The sequence below is a fragment of the Megalops cyprinoides genome, chromosome 16 (assembly GCF_013368585.1).
Source record: "Megalops cyprinoides isolate fMegCyp1 chromosome 16, fMegCyp1.pri, whole genome shotgun sequence".
In the NCBI taxonomy this organism is placed as follows: Eukaryota; Metazoa; Chordata; class Actinopteri; order Elopiformes; family Megalopidae; genus Megalops; species Megalops cyprinoides.
The window spans coordinates 32,901,552-32,915,082 of NC_050598.1; the positions used below are offsets into that span (position 1 = coordinate 32,901,552).

Sequence of the window (13,531 nt, forward strand, 5' to 3'; positions counted from 1 at the left end):
GCTTTCTGTAAACAAACCAAAATGAACTCCCTCAGCTTCACCGAGCTGACTGCATTTAACCCCTTCAGTGTATGTGCCGCCTTGTCTGTCTCGCACACTCTCTCTCTCTCACACACACACACACACACACACACACACACACACACACACACACTCACTCTCCCTCTCTCACACACACACACACACACACACACACACACACACACACACACACACACACTCACTCTCCCTCTCTCTTTCTATCTCTCTCACATACACATTCACACAACACACTCTCCCTCTCTCTCTTTCTCTCTCTCCCTCACACGCACACACACACACACACACACACACACACACACACACACACTCGCACATGCACGCACGCAGGGAGAACAGGATGTGGCTGTGTGTGAGGCAGGCCAGGGCAGCAGCCTGGCCCAGCAGGAGTGTGTGAGAGAGATGGCGCTTCGGCAGGGGTCATTATTTCCATCATCTTTCTCCTCTCTGTCTCTCTGCGCGATTGGAGTTCACCGCACGCTTCTTCCCCTCAGAAACCTTTCAGTGATGAATCGCCCCTCAGTTCAAACCCCCGAGCCTGTCACAGAGCTTTGAGACTGGCAGTGGAGTCTGGCAGAATGCGCTGGGTGTGAGGAGTAGGTGTGGTTTCCGGGGGGGGGGGGCTTCTCTGTGTTTCAGCTGGGTGTGAGGAGTAGGTGTGGTTTCCGGGGGGGGGGTGTTTCATGGTGAAAGTGGAGCGTGAGACTTCACTGCTGCCTCACAGATGGGTAAATCGAGGGTAAACCCAGCACATCAGCTTGAGGGTAACCCGATGTCTCCCTGACAGCGCATCAGCTTGCTATTGGCACACGATTGCGGCTGTGATTATTCAGGAGAGGGAAGCAGATCATGTTTAGGATTGTTAGTGAAGCGGACACACATAAACGCACATGCACGCACGCGCACGCACGCACGCATGCACGCACACACACACATGCACACACATTCACACGGGCGCACACACACACACACACACACGCGCGCACACACACACACACACGCATGCGCACGCTTTCACGTCTCTCCTGAAACATGTCCTTTCTCTTCTTCCCAGGTGGCGCACGAAGCAGAACTTGGACTACTGTTTCCTGATGATGTACGCACAGTCCAAGGGAACTTACTACGTGCAGGTGAGCCTGTCCAGCTCGGTACTGGGGCACAGCAGGTGTACTTTCACAGCCTGCCACAGGGGGCAGCGTTGGTGTTTCCACACATGCTCATGTTTGCTCTCTCTGGGGACAGCATTTGCTTTGTCATGCAAATGTCAGTCAAAAATAAATGAATCTTTCTGTGATCCCATTTAAACTTCCAATGGACTCCCACCGCTCCCTCTTTGCTTGTCTTCCTGTCTGTATCATCAAACCCCTGAAACTAATCCAGAATGCAGCTGTGTTTAGCTCCCTAAACATAGTCAAGTCACACCCCCCTCCCCTTTTCACTGGCTTCCTGTTTTCATTATCATCAAGTTCAAACCCTCGGTGCTGACATACAGGACAGTGACCGGGACAGCTTCCTCTTACCTATAGTCACTCTTCAAGCTGTATGTACCTCCATGATCACCACGCTCTGCAACCTTGGGCGACTGACTGTCCCATCCCTGCTGCTCATATTACTTTTATTACTTGCTGTTTGCAATGCTACACATAAAATATTCTTTCTGGGTTCTGTGATCCAGTGACTGTGATGTATGGTAGTGTGTGTACTTGGCTTCCCTTAGTTTCTAGACTGTCTAGTCAGGTTGCACAAGATAACTTGTGGTAGGGCATGAATAGTGTTGTGCTCACACTCACTGGTCTGGCAGTGTTGTTAGCCTGGTCTGACACTGTTGCTCAGTTAACTTGGATGGATACACTTCTGTTCTTTTGTGCTGGAAATTGCGCTGGATAAGAGAATTTGCTAAATGAATGTAATATAAAATAAAAGTAAAATATCTTAACAAGCTTAATTGATCTCACAAAAGACAAGAAAAAAGTTGTTGACACTTAGAGAATTGCGTTAAAATTACATTAGAAATATTGTGAAATGCGTGGGTGTGACGAGGTTAAAGGTGTCCCATACGGTGTGAGGTAGATATTATATATGAAAGGCATTCTGATGGGGGCAGAGCCTCGGCCTGTCTGGGTCTCTCCACGTGAGAGCACATGGTGTTGGGGTGATGGTGGATCTGGACGTTCGGGGTTGTGTTTTTGGGGAGCACACACAGTGGTGTTGGGGTGATGGTGGATCTGGACGTTCGGGGTTGTGTTTTTGGGGAGCACACACAGTGGTGTTGGGGTGATGGTGGATCTGGACGTTCGGGGTTGTGTTTTTGGGGAGCACACACAGTGGTGTTGGGGTGATGGTGGATCTGGACGTTCGGGGTTGTGTTTTTGGGGAGCACACACAGTGGTGTTGGGGTGATGGTGGATCTGGACGTTCGGGGTTGTGTTTTTGGGGAGCACACACAGTGCTCTGCTGTGACCTTGTCTCCCGGAAGCAGCTGAAGGAGCAGCCATGGAGCACTGAGCGCAGGATCAGCGGCTGCAGTCTGAGTCTGGCAGCTCACTGTGTGGATCATCTGTGCAGTGGCTGTTCCATCTCCTGTTCTCACACACACACTCACACACACACTCACACACACACACCCACACACATTCACACACACACACACACACACACACACACACATTCACACACACACTCACACACACACACACACCCACAACCACCCACACACACACACTCACACACACACCTGCACACTCACACGCACACCTGCACACTCACACGCACACCTGCACACTCACACACACACACACACACACACACACTCACACACACACCTGCACACTCACACACACACCTGCACACTCACACGCATGCTCACACACACACCTGCACACTCACACGCATGCTCACACACACACATACTCACGTACTCACACACACTCACACGCATGCTCACACACACACACAAACTCACGTACTCACACACACTCACACGCATGCTCACACACACACACAAACTCACGTACTCACACACACTCACACGCATGCTCACACACACACACATACTCACGTACTCACACACACTCACACGCATGCTCACACACACACACAAACTCACGTACTCACACACACTCACACGCATGCTCACACACACACACACACATACTCACGTACTCACACATACTCACACGCATGCTCACACACACAGAAACAGAAAGGAAAGGAAGCTGGCTGGAGGAAAAAAGAACCAACAGAGAAACCATAATGAGCAAACAGCTGCTGCCTTCAGCGCTCGTCAGTATGACGGTGGAGGTCGAGATTCAGTCCAAAGTGTAGCTGAGGATTTTCTTCATTTTATGAGCATGAATTTTGCCAAAATAATGAATTGTCGCGAAGCCTTGTCTCACTCAGTGAAAACAGAGATGAAACAGGTGACATCATTACTGTTTTGAGGTGAGGCTTTATACTCTTACAACAATGGGGCGGGGCCTCTGAGTCCAGCCAATCCTGCAGCGGGGGTGGAGCGAGGGGGTGCGGCTCTCTTTCTGGCTGACTCCCATCTCTCAGCCTTCTCCCAGAGTCCTACAAAGGAGTCAGGCGACCCCCAAACGAGGTATCAAACACAAATGAGCATGAAACTCATTAGCCTAATTAGAGGCTGGAAAGCCTCCAGCCACATCAAACAGAGCCGATTGCTGAGCTGTGTGACCTGAAGAGAGGTACAGCAGAGTCTCTCTGCTCACAGTGCAGAGCTCACAGCTCACAGAGAGAGCAGCAGAGTCTCTCTGCTCACAGTGCAGAGCTCACAGAGAGAGGAGCAGAGTCTCTCTGCTCACAGTGCAGAACTCACAGAGAGAGGAGCAGTCTCTCTGCTCACAGTGCAGAGCTCACAGCTCACAGAGAGATCAGCAGAGTCTCTCTGCTCACAGTGCAGAGCTCACAGAGAGAGGAGCAGAGTCTCTCTGCTCACAGTGCAGAACTCACAGAGAGAGGAGCAGTCTCTCTGCTCACAGTGCAGAGCTCACAGCTCACAGAGAGAGCAGCAGAGTCTCTGCTCACAGTGCAGAGCTCACAGCTCACAGTGCAGAGCTCACAGCTCACAGTGCAGAGCTCACAGCTCACAGTGCAGAGCTCACAGCTCACAGAGAGATCAGCAGAGTCTCTCTGCTCACAGTGCAGAGCTCACAGCTCACAGAGAGAGCAGCAGAGTCTCTCTGCTCACAGTGCAGAGCTCACAGCTCACAGTGCAGAGCTCACAGCTCACAGTGCAGAGCTCACAGCTCACAGAGAGAGGAGCAGCACATTTTTCCGTTCCCGTCGATCGATTGGTCGGTCAATCAGCCATCAGTGTAGCCAATCAGGGTTTACACACTGTGGTTCCCGTGACAACAATGTGGCTGTGAGTGTGGCAGTGAGCAACACTCAGAAGATATTATTTTAATATTAAAATATTAAAAGGTAAATTGGTCACGAAAAAATAAGAGATGATAAAGTGACAATAATGACAAAATAAAATAACTGTTGCAGGATGATACAATGATACAGTGGAAAAAGTAATGGGAATTGAATGCGAGGACCACATTATTTGAAATGAAATTCCAGTTAATAGACATAATGAGAGAATACCACTGAATAAATATGTATTACCCAGAATGTCAGTTGTATTACATTTCTGACGATTATGAATTCTGTGATGTAAAATAACAAGAAAGCAAATATAATGACATTAAAGCACAGTTATAAACTGATTTGTTCAGGTAACTGAGTTTTCTAAATGTTACTGAGTCTCTCTCCTTCTCTCTCTCACTCTCACTCAGAACAGTAAAGCATAGTTTGCTTTAATAGGTTATGTCTGCTTCAACTTTAACAAAATCAGTGTTTGTCTTGCCAAAGTATTGTACATAAATGATAACATTAAAGTACCATTGGTAATGAATGGTAATGGTGAATAACAAACAAATCTGCATTTCTAATTTTTACTATAATAGTAAATCAATAATTGACATAGCTGCATATGCTGGCATATACATACAAAATATAACTTATGTTTATGGCCATGCATCTCCAGTATGCAGCCTTCTCTCTCCTCTCGGTCAGGGACAGGAGTGATTGTGGGGCATATTTAGAGTGTATTGAAATCCAACACATTTGGATTTTGTATTTGTCAGATTTGAGAAGATGCATTTCTGCCTCCATCGCCTTGCATTGGCAGAGTGAGAACAGCTGGCCCTCTTCAGCCAGACATGTAGTCTTCTGTCTCAGCCTTCCTCCGCTGGCTTTTCTCACTGAGTCTGCACTTTGTCAAGGTTTTATTCATTCTTTGTCCTTCACCATGGTTAAGTAACCTTCCACAATGTCTTTCTCAGACGCTGCAGCATTTTTCTTTTTCCGTGTTATAGTTTGGTTTATTCTGATGGACTGTGAGTTTGGAGAGGAGTAAGCTGAGCCTCGGCTGGGTGAGGGTGCTCCGTTTTCGGCTTTGCTCCAGGTGTTGCAGGGCTCTGTAATGGTGTGAGTGGGGGTTGCTTTTCTTTAGATGTTTCCAGTGTGTAATTAAAAATGGTTACCGGCCTGCTTGTGCTGTTTGTATTTTTCCACTGTGTGTTTGAGATGTTATTTCAGAAGTGCGCATGCAGACTTCAGTGGAGTGTTTGGTGCATTCAGAAGGATACAGCAGACCCCGCATTTCCCTGCCATACTGGGCAGTCAGTTTAATTACAGATTCAAGCCATTTCAACAAAATTCTGATGATTTCTCTCTTCATGGCAGAGAGAATGCCCTTCAGAATGCTCTGTCTGCTTTCAGTTCAGTTCATTCTGAGTTCATTCACTGCCAGCTTGAAATTTCCAGAAGAACTTATTTTCAGGCTTGAATAATTACACCGTGTGCAGTGTTCCATGTGTTTTGCCCCTGATGTGAAGCGTTCTGTTCGCCTGAGATCTGGATTCCTTTTGGAAACTCATTGTTTTTGTCTTTTTCGTGCATAGTGCCAGGGCCCAGGTCAGACAGCGCTGCTTCTGCAGACCCCACCCCCCCCCACCCCCCCCCCCCCCCCCCCCCCCCCCCCGTACTGTGGGCAGCAGCAGAACCGGGTCGTCTGCACAGGCCAGGAACTCCGTTTCCTCACCTTACAGAAGTGGGAATATAAAGTGAACGGTGTTGAGCACCCCCTGGGGGAAGAGATCTGTTGTTTTGTTGTCAACGCTGCGCTTATAGCCTGCATGCGTTTAATTAGTTATCGTGTTTTTTTCCCCATAAGCACTTTCAGGAAGTTTGTAGAATGAGCGTGTACGGCAAAACTTTTCCAAAACGGGGGATGAAAGTTGTTTTAAATAACTGAGTTTATAATATCTCTCTGTCCCTGACAGCTGGAGGATGATATTGTGGCACGGCCAAACTACTTCACCACCATGAAGAACTTCGCCCTGCAGCAGCCATCCGAGGACTGGATGATCCTGGAGTTTTCCCAGCTGGGCTTCATCGGTGAGTTAAACCGCAGCAGCTGCAGTTTGAAGAGTATAGCAGCAGTGTATCGGTGTGTCAGCGGTGAGCTTCATCGGTGAGCTAAACCACAGCCATCCCAGAGTAGTGGTTACAGGATCCCAGAGGCTTGGGCGCTCTGCTGTAGAGGGTCGTGGACTGGGTGTGGGAGGGGGCTGGGTGCTGAGGGTCAGGTCCAGCAATGTCTGTCCTAAACCAGCAGGGATCAGAGGTCACCGTATGGACTGGGGGTGTAACCTGATTGATTCTTCTCACACACAAACCGAGCCCTGATCTGCAGTGTGTTTATGAACGCCTTCAGATGGAATTGGTTGAAGACACTGAGGATGGCTTGTGAGTCAGAGGAGAGGTCAGGTTGGGGTGTGAGCTGGAGGAGAGGTTGGGGTGTGAGTTGGAGGAGAGGTTGGGGTGTGAGCTGGAGGAGAGGTTGGGTTGGGGTGTGAGCTGGAGGAGAGGTTGGGGTTGGGGTGTGAGCTGGAGGAGAGGTTGGGGTTGGGGTGTGAGCTGGAGGAGAGGTTGGGGTTGGGGTGTGAGTCAGGAGAGGTTAGGGTTGGGGTGTGAGTCAGGAGAGGTTGGGTTGGGGTGTGAGTCAGGAGAGGTTGGGTTGGGGTGTGAGTCAGGAGAGGTTGGGGTTGGGGTGTGAGCTGGAGGAGAGGTTGGGGTTGGGGTGTGAGTCAGAGGAGAGGGGGTTGGGGTGAGCTGGCATTCGTGTAGCGAGTGGAGTACAATAACACACTGGGGTCATGTTTATTGTGGACACGTGGTGGAAGGCCTGTGTTCATCCAGAGCTCTGACCCAGAAGCAGACTGGTTCTGCAGGCCAGCTGGGCGTCCCCCCAAATCAAGCTGACCCCAACGCCCTCGCACTGACCATCCCATGACGGGCCCCTCCTCCATCGCCAAAGCAACCTCTCCCTCTCACTTGCCCTTCAGCCCGTCACTCTCAGCCATCAGAGCCACTGATCTGAGATCAGAGAGACGGGGACAGCAGCCAGCAGCACGGCCAGCCCTGATTAAGAGGATGCTGCACTCTGGACAGTGTGTCTGTAAAAATGATGGAATCAGCTGTTAAACTTCCTCTGACATCCCCTCAGTGCCAGGATTGGAGCACAGGGACGCTGCCAAGTTTGTCACGCTTTGTTTTCCAGTCATGTGTTCCTTTTCCAGTCCATGCTCTCTTTTTTAAATTGGCGTGACAGTGGCTCCTCACTATTCTGAGACTCTGACTGTTTTGGAACTCGACCCCTGACCTCTCCTCTCGGGCCGGAGGTCTTGTGATTCTGTTCTGATTGGTAAACAGCGGGCAGCGGCAGCTTCCCCCCCCAGGCCTGGGGCACGGGGCCATGATGAAATTAGTTTCAGATGACGAGGGGGGGGGGCGGAATGGATCTGTCTTGTATGGAAAGAAAAATGTTTTTTTGTTGGAAGGAGCGCGTGTCCCTGAGAGGGAACAAGGCCCAGCTCTTCCACACGTGAAGCCCAGCGCTGAACATGTGAACTCGGTCAGTAATTACTCTGCGTGCTCTCCTTAGGAGACCGCAGATCTCTGCAGCCTGTATCACCCTCTCCTCACTCAGGAGACGGCCAGTTCTGAGTGCAGTTCAGATGCTGAAATAAAGAACGTGTAAAATAAGCACCGAATTTTAAGGTTTTAATACAGAAGTAAACAGCTTGTAAAATGAACACTGAACAGAGAACACAAAACACTGAACACAGAAATGCAACACTACACATGCTGACACTGAGCACATCAACACTACACATGCTGACACTGAGCACATCAACACTAACATCCGCCAACACACACTCTCACGCGCATGTATACACACACACACACACACTCTCACGCACATGTATACACACACACACACACACACACACACACACACTCTCACGCGCATGTATACACACACATACACACACTCTCACGCGCATGTATACACACACACACACACACTCTCACGCGCATGTATACACACACACACACACACACTCACGCGCATATACACACACACACATACACACACACACACTCTCACGTGCATGTATACACACACACACACACACACACACTCTCATGCGCATGTATACACACACACACACACACACACACTCTCACGCGCATGTACACACACACACACAAACACACTCTCATGCGCATGTATACACACACACACACTCATGCGCATGTACACACACACACACACACACACACACTCACGCGCATGTATACACACACACACACACACACACACACACACACACTCTCACGCGCATGTATACACACACACACACACACTCTCACGCGCATGTATACACACACACACACTCTCATGCGCATGTATACACACACACACACACACACTCACGAGCATGTATACACACACACACACTCTCACGCGCATGTATACACACACACACACACACTCTCACGCGCATGTATACACACACACACACACACTCACGAGCATGTATACACACACACACACACACACTCATGCGCATGTACACACACACACACACACTCTCACGAGCATGTATACACACACACACACACACACACACTCTCACGAGCATGTATACACACACGCACACACACTCATGCGCATGTACACACACACACACACACACACACACACACACACACACTCTCACGAGCATGTATACACACACACACACACACACGTGCGCGTGCGCGTGCTGGACCTTCAGAAAGCATCCATCTGGAAGCGTCTGTGAATGAAGGCATCAGCTGAGCACAGAGAGAGAGAAGAGAGTGTGCCTTGGCTTTTCTTCCTCTCTGTGTGCGTCAGGCTTTTATAGTGAGGGGGCCTTTGCCCTCTGCTGGCCTGCAGTCAGTCACACTGCAGTGCAGGATGCTGGCCGCTGTCCTGGGAACAGTGACCAGTCATCCTACCAGGGGATTTCTGATTCAGAGACCTGAAAACAGCTGTGCTCGGGCCAGCTATGCAGTGTTGTGTGAAGAGGGATGCAGTTTCACATAGTCAACCTGTTGGTTAAATGAGCTAATATTGTTAGTTACTTGCTCTGAGTGACAGCTCTGGTGGGGCAGGTGTAGGAGCTGGGGGTGGGGCATCGGGTGTCGGGTGCCCTGCTTGGGTCAGGCTGCCTGTTATTGCTTTGTTGTTGTTAGAGTTTTATAACTGTGGAGAGACACACCCCCTGGTGGTGAATGATGTAGGTGGAGGTGTGACATCAGTGCTGGGGTGCATCTGATTGGACGGTGCTCTGTAGAGGGGTGGGCTCTCTGAGACTGGCAAATTACAGTTGTAATAATAATCATCTTTACTTACACAGTGCTTTTCATACAAGCTGGCAGTGCAAAGTGCTTCACAGATCAGGAAAAAGTGACAAAACAAGCTCAATGCACAAAATGAGGCATGTGGAAAGAACAGATATATGATATAATGAGAAGAAAATAAAGACAAATTAAAATTCAAACAAATAAAAAGATGAATAAGAGCCAATAAAATGTAAAAACATTGCTGCATTTATTCCAGCCACAGTGTAATGGGAGGGAGGCTAATCGGCACACACTGCAAACACACACACACAAACACAAACACACACACACACTCACACACACACACACTCACACACACACACACACACTCACACACACACACACACTCACACACACACACACTCACACACACTCACACACACACACACTCACACACACACACACACACTCACACACACACACACACACACACACTCACACACACACACACACACACACACATAAACACATAAACACACACACACATACAAACACATACACTCACACACACACACACACATAAACACACATACACTCACACACACACACATAAACACATAAACACACACACACACACACATAAACACACACACATAAACACACACACACAAACACACACACATACAAACACACACACACAAACACACACACACAAACACACACATACACACACACACTCTCCTTGGTGCACACTGTCACACTCTCTCTGGTACACACACACAGACACACACTCTCTCTGGTACACACACACAGACACACACTCTCTCTGGTGCACACACACAGACACACACTCTCTCTGGTGCACACACACAGACACACACTCTCTCTGGTACACACACACAGACACACACTCTCTCTGGTACACACACACAGACACACACTCTCTCTGGTACACACACACAGACACACACTCTCTCTGGTACACACACACACACACACACTCTCTCTGGTGCACACACACAGACACACACTCTCTCTGGTACACACACACAGACACACACTCTCTCTGGTACACACACACAGACACACACTCTCTCTGGTACACACACACAGACACACACTCTCTCTGGTACACACACACAGACACACACTCTCTCTGGTGCACACTGTCACACTCTCTCTGGTACACACACACAGACACACACTCTCTCTGGTACACACACACAGACACACACTCTCTCTGGTGCACACTGTCACACTCTCTCTGGTACACACACACAGACACACACTCTCTCTGGTGCACACTGTCACACTCTCTCTGGTACACACACACAGACACACACTCTCTCTGGTGCACACTGTCACACACTCTCTCTGGTGCACACTGTCACGCACTATTTCATCTTCATTCTGCTGATGTGCTGGTGCCACCGTGTGCCCTCCCTTCCTCTCCCCTGCGTCTTAGTACAGTATGTACAGATTGTAGCTGGCAATATAGACACAGGTTTGTCCTCATTATGTGATTAATTGGAAATGCTTAATAACCCCAGATACAGGAATCCCCCCCACCCCTTTAGGGGACACTAAAATGAGGGGGAATATTAACTATAAGAGAAAGGGGGGATCGTCCTCCCTCTCCCAGTCTCCTCATACCAGCACACGCAGAAAAGGCTGCTAATTGGATTTGCTCTCTGAAATCACAGCTCTGCCATCATTGCAGCCAAAAGACAGCAGCAGCTGCAGCACCAACACTATCAGACGAGGAGTGAGAAACCCTGAGAATCCTGGCAGATAATTACTGCCAAAAAGGAATCAAAACACAGACACATTTAACCCTCAGTCCCTTGCAGAATGTGTGCTCATAGCGCATTAGCTATCACACCGACCAGTTATCCGGTGTTCGGATCATTAACTGGGGGTTGTTGACAGCCCAGCCTGAGATGTGAATTGTGCATTGTGCAACTTTTTTTCTTAATTGCCAATTAAAATAATTAGCAGAGGCCCCACACAGATGAGATGTGCATCTCAGAGATGGATTCTGATGGTGAGAGAGGAAATCATATTTCCTATCTTCTGAGTGTCCTCCTCAGGTGCTGTGAATCTCCAGGTCTCTCTTAATGGTATGCAGTGTCGAACAAGACCAATCACAATTAAAGAAATTCGTCTGGTTTCACATCTGCACATGGCTTTTCATTGCATTAGAGAGTGAGAGAGAGAGAGGGAAAGAAATGGAGAGAGAGGGAGAGAAATGGAGAGTGTGCATGGTGAGTGTGTGGGTTGGCTGAAGATGCTTCAGTCCATGCTGAGACTGCCGAAGTCCCAGCACACATTCGAGGTCGCAGAGACGACTCTCGGGAGAAAATTGCTCAAATGTGAATTAAATGTGAATTAAGACCATCTTCTGTTCAGAATTAAACTGCTGTAACATATAATCACATTATGAAAATGAACAATTACTGTGGATTAGCATTAGAATGAGCAGTTAGGCTGCAGATGTGTGTGTGTATGTGTGTGTGTGTGTGTGTGTGTGTGAGAGAGAGAGTTAGGCTGCAGATGTGTGTGTGGTTCTGTCAGTTTCTGCTGGGTGGGAACCAGCCCAGCTCCCAGCAGCTCAGCTCCCAGCAGCCCAGCTCACAGCAGCTCAGCTCCCAGCAGCTCAGCTCACAGCAGCTCAGCTCAGCTCACAGCAGCTCAGCTCAGCTCACAGCAGCTCAGCTCACAGCAGCTCAGCTCACAGCAGCCCAGCTCCCAGCAGCTCAGCTCAGCTCACAGCAGCTCAGCTCAGCTCACAGCAGCTCAGCTCACAGCAGCTCAGCTCACAGCAGCCCAGCTCACAGCAGCTCAGCTCAGCTCACAGCAGCTCAGCTCACAGCAGCTCAGCTCACAGCAGCTCAGCTCCCAGCAGCTCAGCTCACAGCAGCCCAGCTCAGCTCCCAGCAGCTCAGCTCACAGCAGCCCAGCTCACAGCAGCTCAGCTCACAGCAGCTCAGCTCACAGAAGCTCAGCTCACAGCAGCCTAGCTCACAGAAGCTCAGCTCAGCTCACAGCAGCCCAGCTCACAGCAGCTCAGCTCCCAGCAGCTCAGCTCCCAGCAGCCCAGCTCACAGCAGCCCAGCTCACAGCAGCTCAGCTCAGCTCACAGCAGCTCAGCTCACAGCAGCCTAGCTCACAGCAGCTCAGCTCAGCTCACAGCAGCCCAGCTCACAGCAGCTCAGCTCAGCTCACAGCAGCTCAGCTCACAGCAGCCCAGCTCACAGAAGCTCAGCTCACAGCAGCTCAGCTGAGCTCACAGCAGCCCAGCTCACAGCAGCTCAGCTCAGCTCACAGCAGCTCAGCTCAGCTCACAGCAGCTCAGCTCACAGCAGCTCAGCTCCCAGCAGCTCAGCTCACAGCAGCTCAGCTCACAGCTCAGCTCACACTGGTGTAAGTAATGTGGTGTGTGTGCATGTTTATGTGTTTACATTTGTATGTATGTGTGAACATGCATGCATGCGTGTGTGTGTGTGTGTGTGTGTGTGTGTGTGTGTGTGTGAGAGAGAGAGAGAGAGAGAGAGGGAGAGAGAGAGAGAGAAAACAGGCATGTGTGTGTGTGTGTGTGTGTGTGTGTGTGTGTGTGTGTGTGTGAGAGAGAGAGAGAGAGGGAGAGAGAGAGAGAAAACAGGCATGTGTGTCTGTGTGTGTGTGTGTGTGTGTGTGTGTGTGTGTGTGTGTGTGTGAGAGAGAGAGAGGGAGGGAGAGAGAGAGAGAAAACAGGCATGTG

The 13,531-nt window shown here is 49.6% G+C and overlaps 1 protein-coding gene across 2 annotated transcripts in view; it reads left to right on the forward strand.

The window, feature by feature from the left end:
* mgat4b (alpha-1,3-mannosyl-glycoprotein 4-beta-N-acetylglucosaminyltransferase B) overlaps positions 1 to 13,531 on the forward strand; it is a 76,997-nt gene that overhangs the window by 54,317 nt on the left and 9,149 nt on the right. For both annotated transcript variants that reach the window (XM_036548753.1, XM_036548752.1), the window contains exons 7-8: positions 1,094 to 1,169; positions 6,396 to 6,510. In XM_036548753.1, the coding sequence (XP_036404646.1) occupies positions 1,094 to 1,169; positions 6,396 to 6,510 (191 nt within the window). The remainder of the gene's footprint in view (positions 1 to 1,093; positions 1,170 to 6,395; positions 6,511 to 13,531) is intronic.